Source organism: Atractosteus spatula, chromosome 27 (assembly GCF_055471065.1).
Source record: "Atractosteus spatula isolate fAtrSpa1 chromosome 27, fAtrSpa1.hap1, whole genome shotgun sequence".
In the NCBI taxonomy this organism is placed as follows: Eukaryota; Metazoa; Chordata; class Actinopteri; order Semionotiformes; family Lepisosteidae; genus Atractosteus; species Atractosteus spatula.
The window spans coordinates 9,724,359-9,736,698 of record NC_142732.1 but is presented as its reverse complement, the minus strand read 5'-3'; the positions used below and the strand labels follow the sequence as shown (position 1 = coordinate 9,736,698).

Genomic DNA, 12,340 nt, shown 5'->3' with positions numbered 1-12,340 from the left:
ATTTTTCCCATCAGTAATCACAATTGCAGCATGCACCATATATTCTACTGACAGTATTATTTTGCATGCTTTCTCCAGGTTATTTGCATGTTAGTAACATCTCCTAAATTCAGTTGAAGAAATGCATTGAGGTGGAGGCACTGCAGTATGTTTTGTGTGTCAACACTTGTGTTATGAGATGTCGTGTTTGCAGCATTTAAGAAATGTTTCCCATTTGCCCTGCCTGTTGCAAACAGAAGATCCCCTTGTCTCAACAAAGCTGTCATACAGGACTCCTTTAGCAGCACTTGTCTGCACTTGTAACACTTCTGGCAAATTCAGCTCTTCTGTTTTCTGCTTCGGTTATACTGGGAGGTTGTTGGGATTCACTGACCCATTCCAGAGGGTCTGTATGAGAAATTGTGGATGGTGACTCTTCTTGATTTTTTTTGCATGCTGCCCTTAATCGATTGTGTTTTGTTTTCATTCTCTGCTGTTGTGTCAGGCTATATAAGATGTTAGCACTCAGGTGTGCATGTAGCAGTTATTTGATTATCAGGACTGAGTTGCCTTGGAGCCTCAGGCCTGTTAAGCACTTCCTGACTGGAGCTATCAAAGCCCAGAGCAGCAGGTGGCATTTGTATCGATTGCCACCTGTGGGATCCAGTCATCCATGAGCCTTAACTGTGCAACTGTCAGTAGATGTTCGTCCTTGTTTCACACAGTCCCATTTCATTATGAAATTAATAAAAAAAGCTGTTTTAGATTGACAATAAAGTGGGGTGCCTCTCAATCATAACATTGTAATTGTGAAGACATACCTACAATACCATATATGCAATAAAGGCCTTTTCTGTAGTAGTTTGCTTATATAGCCATAAAACGGCATATTTTATTCACCTTCCTCATCTCTCATTCTGAATAACTGGATGATCACTTCAGAACGGATGACTTGAGATGTAAAACAGCAGAGCGAATGGTCCTCTGTGAATCGGTGCCAACTCTTATCATGATGAGTCACTCCACAGTCCACACTTGCTCCAGACTAAGGCCATGAGTGTAGCTGCGCATACTGATTCCTGCAGCCTCCACAGAAGGACATGGCCGTGGCTGCCAGGGGAGAGGGGTCCCCGCGTGGAGACGACATACTGGGCTGCGTCACAGTTGTGTCACTCTGCTGCTTTCAGGTGTAGGCGTGTATCCCCAGCAAGAACATATCCAGCCCATGATGCCTGCCTGGCTCTACAATGACAGTCTTGTCCCAGGTAAAGACCCAGTTCTTGCAGTGTCTTAATCCAAATACTTGCCGTCAATGCAGAACTTGTACTCTACATTGGACATTTATTATTGCTTAGCATTTCATAAACTTCTGAAAGGTTTACAGTAGGCTTCTTTGTACTGTATCTCTTGCATGACATTTGTGATCCCTAACAGAATTACTCATTGGTGCTCTCTGACCCTCAGTTAGAGACTAGCAGTCTCGCAGTGCCAGAGTGTAGCCCTCAGCTGAGCTTTTCTGCCGCACTTGTAACCCGCAGACCTGTACAAGAAAGTGCTGGAGATCACCATGACCCCTTCAGGGATCGACACGGCCAAGCTCTACCCCATTCTGATGTCATCGGGGCTGCCACGGGAAGCTCTGGGACAGATATGGGCCTCAGCCAATCGCACAACACCAGGGAAGCTGACAAAGGAGGAGCTTTACACTGTGCTGGCGATGATTGGTGTGACACAGGTGCGCTCTGATTGGCTAGTTTTGACTAGTAAGGCCAATGTCTGTGACTTGGGTCCCTTGGTAAGGGGAATGTTTCTTATCGCTGTGCGGGAGACTGTGCCTTTGTGAGAAAGATTTACATCTTTCATCTCTGTATGGCTTATTATAAGTGCTGGATCAGAGGCTAGGGGAGGAATGTGAGTTCTTTTTGTAATGTAAATGTAAAGAGTCCTTAGGGGCCAGCAAATGGAGCAGGACTCTTTTGTAGAATGATGAAAAAGCAGAGGAATCTCCCAGTGATATTTGTTAAAATGACACTTGACTTTAATGAATAATTCACTCAGAAGATAGTCTGTCTCATTTGGAAGAAAAAAAACAGAACGAAGCGGAGCCTATCACCACAGACAGAACTGGGTTGTCATTGTAATGTAGCAACAGTAATAAAGGGGTTAGTGAAATATAGGAACAAAGGTGAATAAGAAACATCGCCTCTCAGATTGAAGGGGCTCTTTAGCAGACTCACTGTGCCAAGGCCGAAGATTCAATGGATATTTGTTTCTGAATGCTGTTGAGATCATTTCATCTGCAGTCCTTTGTGTTTGGAGAAACAGTGGATGTGTTAACCCTAACTTTGGCTCGGCACATCGTCTGACTTTTGACCTGACTCTTGGATTAACTCTGATGGCACTGGGCAGGTCTTCTGCCTGCGTCCCACCCCCAGGGCGTATATGGAACACACGTCTTCAGTGTGTCTGGCAGGGAGCTAATTTCCTTCTATTGTCACACTGAAAAGTCAGGCCCGTTTCTTTCCGAGAACCCAAACTCACTTCAGAAATTTTGTAGAAATCTTTTCAACAGGCCATGGGGCAAATGCATTACATATAAATGCAGGCAAGAAAGTGGAATGTCTAATTTAAACTTCTGTCTACTTCTGTTTGCTAAAGAATGTCCATGTTACATAGGCAAAAGTGCTATAAAGAGGGAGTTCAGGCAGCTTTGAATCATCACCCTTTTAGGGTTTTGCTTAGAGCTGGTACTGCTTTAAGAAAGAATGTTTTGTGATGTCATTGCCTCTGTAACAATTTTTTTCATTTTTTCTATCTGAAGAATGGTCTCCCAGCTATGAGCCTGGATGTATTGGGCCAGTTCCCCTCTCCCCCTGTACCCACACTACCTGCCCTGGCCATGCCCCCTCTCCTGCATCAGCAGCCCTTGATGTCAGTGCCCTCTGTTGCCCAGCCGACGGTCTCCATGGCAATGTCCACCGCCTCCCCAGTGATGGGCGTGTCCCTCCCTACAGCCCCACAGGGCTCCAGCTCACAGCCCCCTGCAGGGTTCGTGGCTACCTTCCCCCCTGCTGCCCAGGTAATTGTGCAATTTGTGTTCTTCCACCCCTGTTTCTGGACTGAAAGGTGAAGTTATTTGTCAGGCTAGACTTACTGTGCTGCTCTGTGGTCACGAAGTTGAAGAAAAAGTAAAAACGGGTTGAATTTTTGAATTTTATATTGATCAGGTTCTGCCAAATGTGAGTAATTCCATACCCATGTTTTTCACAGTTTAATTGAAAGCTTCTTTTAATTAAAAATGGTAAGTCTTTAGGCTAAAAAAATAAATTTAGGAAGACAAACCCCACTTGAAAACTTGTTTCTGTACAAGTGTGCCATCAGTGTCAGATGGGTATCTCCTTCTCCTTTGCAGAATGATGCATTGTTTGCTTCTTTCTCGGTGTGACTGTCACGGCCAAATGTCTAGAAAGCTGTCAGGAAAGATGAGACAGTGTTCCTGCTGTGGACAGCGCCTAGTAGCTGCATTCAGTGTTTGGAGGATTTTTTTTTTGTCGAGTCCATAACTGCTTTCCTGTTGTCCAGGTGACAAAACCTGATGAGGATGACTTCCAGGATTTCCAGGAAGCGCCCAAGGCGGGAATGGCGGACAACTCTTTCACCGAATTCCAGGGAGAATCCTCCGGAGCCTTTCCCAGCACCCAGCCTCAGAGCAGGTACGGGCCAGACGGCCATCGGTTCAAGTATAGGCTGAAGACATGCAGGCAGCATCGAATCAATTTCAGTATGTACAGTTACCTGTTCTCCAGAATATCACAAAGCTTTCCATTGCATGAGACATGATACAGATTTTGGAGGTTAAATTGAGATGTAGTTGTGTCACATAATTGTCTCCTTAGCAATCACTAGAGCAGGCCCCGTTAAGTTGTAAATCGCCTCAATGAGCAAATGCTTGTGGTCCTACAGTGCTCCGGTGTTGTTGACCCCTGTGTCCGGATCGGCAGCATCGTCCAGCTCTGACAAGTACGCGGTGTTCAAACAGCTGTCCGTGGACCCGCCAGCAGACGCCACCCCCTCTGCTGCAGGTACAGTAACGTCTGGCACAAGCCAGCACCTGGAGCTTAGCGTGTCTTTTCACACCTGGTCAGTCTGGCTCTCATGTGCAGTGTCTGGAGTTTGTTCAAAAAGAAGAAGCATCGGCTTCACTAACCGAAGAAAGAAAGCTGTAATACTGGTATTAGTATTTAGTTTTCAGCATTGTTCATTCTTAGAAATGTTGTTTTTGAACCATAATTTTCGGAATAGTTATTTACCGAGGATGGCAGGAGCCAACATCCCATAAATAAGTTTTGGACTATGTAATTTACCGTTTCATACTAATCGTTTGTTTCTCTCCTATGTTGCAGATTTTGGAGATAAATACAGTGTTTTCAGGCAACTTGAACATCCCTCTGATTTGAAGCCAATAGGTGAGCAAAGTTTTTTAAGCTTTGTAGAGATAAGGTAGTCAAGTACATATCACATATTTACATACGAAACAAACTTGCCATCTTGTCTCTCCTCTGCTGTCCAAAACCATATTTTGTCTACTTTAATTTCATATTGACGAGGCATGTGACAAAGAGGGTTGTAGAAACATTGAGAAGCATTTAGTAAAACCTTTTAAGGCATCAAATAGCTATTTTCTCCGTGTAAGATATATTGCAAATATTTTTTTTTACTTGGTAAAATTGAACATCTGGGTCATGATTTGAGAGCGAGAGAGGAGAATAGCTGTTTCATGCTCAAACGTCTCTAATTAGTAACATTGACAGAGGTGTCTTTTTCATGTCCCTGTTTTACTAGAGCAGTTTCCAAAGGGGAAAACTTTCGGGACTCCAGTAAGTTATGGTTGTAGTGACCTCCTTGGTTTTACTTGCTTGAGTTAAAAATTATATGTATTTTGGGGTGAAGGTGATTCTTCAGGTTTTCACAAGGTTCACTTACAGCATCAGGACTGCGTTGCCACGCCTGACGTACCTGCAGCGTTTTGCACACCCCCACACTGTGCTGCCCAATGGGGTCTGAATTCAGAGATGTAAACCTCACAGAAAAACACAATCCGGGGCTTCTGAGTGTCTGTGCTGATAAAGGCTGCGCTTTTAAGAGTGCAGGATGAGCCCTGTAATCAAGTCATTGCCATTTGAAGTCTGGGTAGTGTCAGGATCTGCCCACGGCCCTGGATATCCTGTGTGGCACAGCCACATGGGTGGACAGTGACGCACATTTGGCCAAGCGCTGTGTAGGACTGACCTTGGGGCCTCCACAGCTCTCCGTTGCCAGTCTCCTGTGTGTGTGCAGTGTTGTCAGGGCTGCATAGCTCCTCCAGTCAGACCTCTCTCTTCTGCAGGCAGCTTGCAGCATGGCAGGTGGTTTATTGCTCCTGTCTTGGGTTGTTGCCATGAACAGTAAGAATCAGAGACTGCGAAAGTCTTGGATCACAAATGAGAAGAGGCCATTTGCCCCATATAGTTTGTCTAGCTGCTTCTATCTAATTGATCCTAAAGAAGATTGTTTAACAGTTGTCGATTCTACACAGAGACACATACCATACAAGGAACACAAATTGACAGTTCCAGATTTTTTTAAAAAATGGGACAACATTTTTAGGTCAAGAGTGAACTCGATATACTGAGCTAGAAGCGTTTTTTTTTTTACTGTTTTTTGGTGGGTTCTACTGCATATCTCTTGTAGATGAGCTCCCACCATTCAAGCAGAGACACCTGCAGGCTCTGAGGAGTGTTTGCCCTTTGCCTTTGCAGTTAGCCTGCAAAGTGAGAATCTGGATTGACAGTACAAAATATAAAATGAAAAACCTGCAGTAGTGGAAGTCAGCACAGTCTCTTAAGCAGATGAAAGAGTGTCTTCAAAGAATTCTGTTTTAAAAAAAAAAGATTTGCACAATGAACACAGATGTGCATTCATCATCAGGAGCACCATGAGAAGAGGAAATTTTAATTTTTGCTTTATCATCTTCTCTGTGGGTCTAGATAATTGCTTTGGTGTCCTGCATGTATTTTTGCCTGCTTTGCTGCTTTTGTACCTCAGTGTGTGCAGTGGTGTAGTTCAATCTCATTAAATGTGCCACATGACGCACCTTACAGCTCGTTCATCCATGTGATTGGATCTCAAACATAGTTCAGAGACTGACCACGTGTGCTGGAAACGTGTGAGCAACAGGTGTTATTGAATGACTAAATTCTTGCTTTCCAGCAATGGTAATGGTAATAAAGTATCTCTGAATTTCTGGTTATTGTACATCACAAGCCAACTCTCTCTTCTGATGCATTTTCTTTTTCCAGGGGAAGGATTTGCAGATTTCAGATCGGCCAGCGCTGATGATGGCTTCACAGACTTCAAGACGGCTGACAGCGTTTCCCCACTAGATCCCCCAGAACAGACCAAAATCTTCCAGCCTGCTTTCCCTTCTCCTTTCCTGCAACAGCCTTTACAGAAGCAGCAGCAGCAGCAGCAACACCCAACCACCCTCTCCCAGCCCAAAACCCCTCTCAACATGACAGACCTGGACCTCTTCAGTTCTCTGGCTCCTGCCGTCCCCATTACCGAGACCAAAATGCCAGCTTTCCCCTCTGCCCCCTCTCTGATAGCTCCCCCTGCTGGGCAAAGGGCCCCTGGGGCAGGTGTGGATGATTTTGGTGACTTTGCTCTGTTTGGCTCCTCCTCCACCTCCTCCTCTACAGTGTCAGCGTCTGTCCCCCTCGGGGGTGGGGCTGGCACGGCGGTCCAGGACGATTTTGCAGACTTCATGACCTTCGGCAGCTCGGCTGAGGCCAAGAGCAAGGCGAGGCCCGGCGAGAGCGGCGTGGTGGGGGTGCCCCCCGACGAGACTCTGTCACCCCCGCAGCAGCAGCAGCAGCAGCAGCAACAGCTCCGGCAGCCCCACCTCTCCGACAAGTACGACGTCTTCAAGCAGCTCTCGCTAGAGGGTGCGCCGGGCTTCGAGGACGCCAAGGACAACGGCGGTGGCTCCTTCCTGTCTCTCAAAGGTGACGCCGACGATTTTGCCGACTTTCAGTCCTCCAAGTTCTCCACTGCCCTGGGGGCCTCGGAGAAGAGCCTGGTGGACAAGGTGGCGGCCTTCAAGCAGGCCAAAGAGGACTCGGCCTCCGTCAAGTCCCTAGACCTCCCGTCCATTGGGGGCAGCAGTGTGGGTAAGGAGGACTCGGAGGACGCGCTTTCGGTCCAGCTGGACATGAAGCTGTCGGACGTTGGTGGGGACCTGAAGCACGTGATGTCAGACAGCTCCCTCGACCTGCCCGGCTTCTCTGCCCACCAGCCCCCCGCTGCAGGTGAGGAACTCGTGCGGTTGCTCTGGTGAGGCCTGGCTAGCATGCAGGCACAGCTCTGCCCTGACCCGCCTGTATGACTGACGCTTCCTCCCACTGGGTGAACTCCCTGAGTCGTGCTGAGAATCAGCAGATGGTGTTCTGGAGTATTGAAAGTTTGCACACTTCATATCATTCCATCTGTCCCACCTTCCCATTTTCCCATCTGGTTTCTGCCTCCCTTTACTTGCACATTGAATTAAGTTAAATATGTTAAAATTATTTAATAACTTATTTATGTGTTTATCTTTGAATAGGAAAAGGCTTCCGTCACTTATTTATTGCGTTCTCTATTAATCTTAGGCTTCACACTAATCAAGTGTCTCCTGTAGCACTTGGCCTGTATCTGAAATGATAGTGTCAAATAAGACAGCAGTGTTAAGATATTTGCTGCCATTCATATGATATTCATACGTTAAAAGAAAAAAGTGCACTACCTCTCTTCTTCCTCTTAAAAATACAGTTCCTGACATATTTGTTTCAAGTCATTTCACAGAAGTCTTTAAAAATTTAGATTACAGTATATGATGAGCTCATGTCATTGGACAAGCTTTATCATAGAAATAACTGTGACTCGTGCCTGTTCTTCACACTTTGTTGCTCTGATCTGTGAGCTTGAACTATTACTGAGCTTCATCTGTCTCCTTGTCAGGTAGTTAGAGCAGTGCTTCTCAGTGTTAGTCATATGTGGTCTCTTCCATCTCTTCCGGTTTCTTCTCCAGCCATGTTCTTAATCGCAGGTGAATTTGCTTCAATTTTCTTCTACGGAGGTCAGTTTTGAAGTTTTCTTTCAGCTCTTAAAAGGTTGTACAAGGTTTGTTATTGGTATCAACCCAGTGCCAATTCTGAAGTCAGACCTGTCCTCAATCAAGTCTGTGACCTGAAATTATTAATAAAAGGGTTAATACTAATTACTAAATCCAACCGGTGTCTTACAAGCCTTAATAATCAATAAACCTGATTAAGAACTCGGCTGGAATGAACACCATTTAGCAGGTAGTGTGCTGCTCTCGCAAACAGAACATCCTTTCAACTCCAGGTGAACTCCAGAGAGTGCCCAAAACACGTCTGAAGTACCATCTGGCCTAAATTATTCTGGCACTCTGTGTGCTTGGCTTGATTCCTCGATTATCTAATGCTTTTAATCAAAGCCAGGTTTCCCACAGGCTCATAAATGTTTCGGGTCCCCTCTGTTCTTGATCCACATCAGTTTGTCTTTGCAAGTGAAAGCACAATCAATAACGACTGATCAGGTAATGATTTTCTAAGTATGTGTGACAGATCTATGAACGCAAATGCAGCCCCTCTTAGGGTATTGATTTAAAGGCAGTGGTGCTTTGTAGTTGTCTGTGCGAGTGTGCAATTCTAACTTATTCAGTTGTAATAAGCCAGGAAAGTCATTACAAGCCCATAAAATTATCAAGACCAGTCGTGGTACTTATAAAAACAGAACTCATTTTGTAATATTCAGAATAATAACTGTAAAGGTTTATGTTTATTTAATTAGAACTATTTAGACTGAATTACTGTTGTAACATTGCATAGTATGACATTTTCATTTAATGGTTTAAAAGTCTATCCCTTCTGCCAATTCTGAGTTACTTGACAGTTCATCTTACAACCATTACAGATTATATTCAGGTTCAACAGTTGTAAATTGGGGTTGACTATTATTGTGAAGAACAGGAAAACAAATTCTCTGAGTTATCACCACTCAATACCTTAGCACTTGATATGTTTAGTACTTGGAAAATGTTTTTTGTGGTTTTTGGAAATTAACTTAAAGGAACAAGACAGTTTAGGCTTTAACAGTGACATTAACTGACACTGAAATCTTGCAGCAGCTTTTCTGTAATCTTAAATTACCTGAGAGGGAGCCCTTTGTGTACCTTACTGATTTGGTTGCTCGTAGTTAATGAAACAGCTTCTTAAACGATCGAAGAGCATTGGTCACCACTTTGACTTTGTGGGCCTGAAGGTCTGAAATTTTGAAGACTTTCCTAATCCAAGCTGCCCACTGTGCAAGGTCTTCAAAACGAAAGTTTTTTGTTTAGTATTCTATCCTCTGTGGACCTGAAGAAAGTTAAAATCTAGGAGATAAAATGTTAACTTTTTTTCCTTTCACCTAGTGGTGTCATTTATAGGGAGTGGTTAATCCCTGTCCTTCTTGCAGGACGTCCTGAAGAAGTCCTTTTCTTTTTCTGTTTTTCTGAATGAAACCCGACGGAGAACGTTTGTTTCTGGGTTTCACAGGGCGCTCTGAAGACAGGTCTAGAATAACAGCTGTAAAAGGGAAAATGCCACTTAAGATACGTAATGTGTTTTTGTAGCTGGTGTAGGTCTAGAGGTTCAGAAATGCAGACTGTCCCAGAGCAGTCGGTGAACACGCTGTACCCCTCATTCTCACTCGGGTCCGGGGATCCGTGCTACATAGGAAGTGGAGAGCAGGGTAGAAGCCAGGGCAAAGTGTCTTTCCGGCTGAGGAGGGGAAAAGACAAAATGTCTACAGTTCAGAGAGATGTTGTAAAAAAAAAAAATTCTTCCCTTTTCAAACCTCAGCTCTTGTCCAGCTCTGTTGATGGATGACTTCTGATAGCCTGTTCTCAGTGCAGAATCAGATTCAAATCGCCTCCCACATACACCATCTCCCTAGCTTTTATCAGACCTCCTCTTGGAAGTTTGTGTCCAAGGAGGAAATCTGTGTTGCGCGCAAGAAAAGGTCAAGGAGAGCCTCAGGGCCTTAATCATGCCACACTACTTTACGATCATAGACTATTATCCTCTCAAGAGGGAGACACAAGAACATACATACTAGTGCACTGTTCAATGCATATATTTGTTTTCTCACACCCCCTCCTCACTTGTTTTCCATATGATTCGGTTATTTGTTTGTTTGCATCGTTGTTTTACTGTCCTTCACATCCAGATACCGTGCCTCATAGCCCATGTTCATGCGAGCTCATTGTTCTGTGCCTGCTTAACAGTGAGGTTTGATTTTTTTAAAAACAACCGAGTTTCAAGTTAAACAAAAGGTTATGGCCCCTCCTTATGTCTTCCTTGCATCAGAGAGCTGCAAGGAAGAAGCAGGGATCAGAAAAACATGGGATGCTTGTCTTGCCTGGATGTTGGCTGACAAGAAACCATTTAACCCTTGGGCACCTGGTCATCCCAGCATTTTTGCACAAGACTGGGACGTTGCGTTTCATAGGCTCTTGCTGGGTGGCTGCAGGATAGTGGTCTTTCTGCTGATGGTCTTCGGGCTCTAACAGGTGGTGGGTTTGAAGTAATCCATCTCTCCTTGATTGCACCTGAGCGTAAAACCTTTTGTAAGCCTCCCAGAGTTTGCGTTCAGGAGCAAAGGGCAAAGAACCACTGGAAACCTCCTCCAGCAGTAACCTAGGGACTGTTTTTATTTTTATTCAGTTGAAAGCGGAGAATGGGAGAGTAACACAGAGCTGGCCTTCTTACAGTAAGGGCAAGAGGACAGCAGGGGGGGCTGTGCCCATGTCCAGAAGCCTGCCCTGGTTGAAAGGGAGACCAAATTAAGACCTTAAACTTTATTCAGTGTTAATTGGAAGCAGTTCTGAATTATACCTCTAGATTTGTCTTTAAATGCACGCTGGTGTGCACAATTCACGTGGGCCAAAAGTTCTGATCCTGCGTGAGGAAGGACCATAATTAAAAAATTTAATCGTGGCAGGCCTTGTGGCGTTAAATCATGACCATGTTTTCATCTGAACGGCCAACAGTTAATGAAACTGTCTCTTATGCTTCCTGCCTTGTAAAGTTAAAGAGACAGTATCTGTTTTTCCTGTGTGTCGCGAACTAGGATCTATAATTCAGAAGCCTTTGTCTGTCCTTTTGCACATTTTAGTCCTTAGAGGTGATTTTCATATCAGGATTAAGTCAAGTCCTGTCATACCTTGCTTCTCTTTAGAAGTGTGTTTGTTGAGCTCAGTTTGTGAAATTGACAAGAAGGTGTTTATAGCATTCTTGCAGTGATATTTTGCAGCTCGAAAACCCTGTTTTCGTCTTGCGTTTATTGTTATAAGTCCACATTTTAAGTAATTTTTATTTTTAGAGAAATCAACCTTTATTGAATATTTTCAGAGTATATTTCCTTAATAACCCTTCCTGTTCTACGTACATTAATTAATCATCATAAAATCATATGATCTAAATATTTATTAATAAGGTTTTCTATAACCTCATCTTTTTCTCCCAAGCCTAATTTACATCAGTTACATGCTTTAGGTAACATTGCTTTCATACCTGGTTTAGGTTGACAAAATGTCTGTGAAAGAAAAGGGGTACTGTCTCTTTAAATTGCTGTTCTTCTGTACCACTAATTACTAATTAATTCTGAAGTGCTGTAATAGAATGCTCTTCCTGTGCGGTGTTCTTTAACCCTTTGAGAGCTTGAGTTTTGCTGAGCCTGACACTTTGGAAAATTAACAGCTTCCGTGGGAGGAATAAATCTGCCATTTAGGATCCTGAATCACTGCAAAACAAAAACAAAACTGGGCAGGATACTTAGTGAGCAGGATACCTTATTGTTGCATGCTTACACTGTATGCATGAAAACCGGAATGATGTTGTCACCTTGCCACCTGACGTCAGTCAGATCTCAGGAATTTGGCAAGGATGGTCCTGTTCAGTACCAAGGTTAGAGGCTGCTAAGGAAATCCAGGTTGCTACTGTAAGTTGTTGGCTGACCAGTGGAGGGGGCTGTTTGTTTTGGTGGCTGTCTTGCAGAGGACATCCTAAACTGAGTTTCTAGCTGCATTGTAATTAAAGATCCCATGGCACTGTTTGTAAGAGTAGGACTGTTAAGCCTGATGTCCTCCATAATTTCCTGTTTGGGTTTTCATAATCTGGCCTCCCTAAAGTTCTTGCTTAATTCAATTGGAGTGAAGTAATTTCTCACTCTTCCACCTGACGTGCTGTGCACTGGTGGGCACTGTTCTTTAGAGCTGAAT

General features: G+C 44.1%; 1 protein-coding gene across 9 annotated transcripts in view; it reads left to right on the top strand.

The window, feature by feature from the left end:
* The window catches only part of synrg (synergin, gamma), a 52,558-nt gene that overhangs the window by 16,814 nt on the left and 23,404 nt on the right, over nt 1–12,340 (top strand). For 5 of the 9 annotated variants that reach the window (XM_088906921.1, XM_088906920.1, XM_088906918.1 and 2 more), the window contains 8 exons: nt 1,167–1,244; nt 1,518–1,714; nt 2,801–3,058; nt 3,562–3,692; nt 3,943–4,061; nt 4,383–4,445; nt 4,827–4,856; nt 6,318–7,325. In XM_088906921.1, the coding sequence (XP_088763047.1) occupies nt 1,167–1,244; nt 1,518–1,714; nt 2,801–3,058; nt 3,562–3,692; nt 3,943–4,061; nt 4,383–4,445; nt 4,827–4,856; nt 6,318–7,325 (1,884 nt within the window). The remainder of the gene's footprint in view (nt 1–1,166; nt 1,245–1,517; nt 1,715–2,800; nt 3,059–3,561; nt 3,693–3,942; nt 4,062–4,382; nt 4,446–4,826; nt 4,857–6,317; nt 7,326–12,340) is intronic. The other 4 variants (XM_088906924.1, XM_088906923.1, XM_088906919.1 and 1 more) reach the window with 1 other exon arrangement.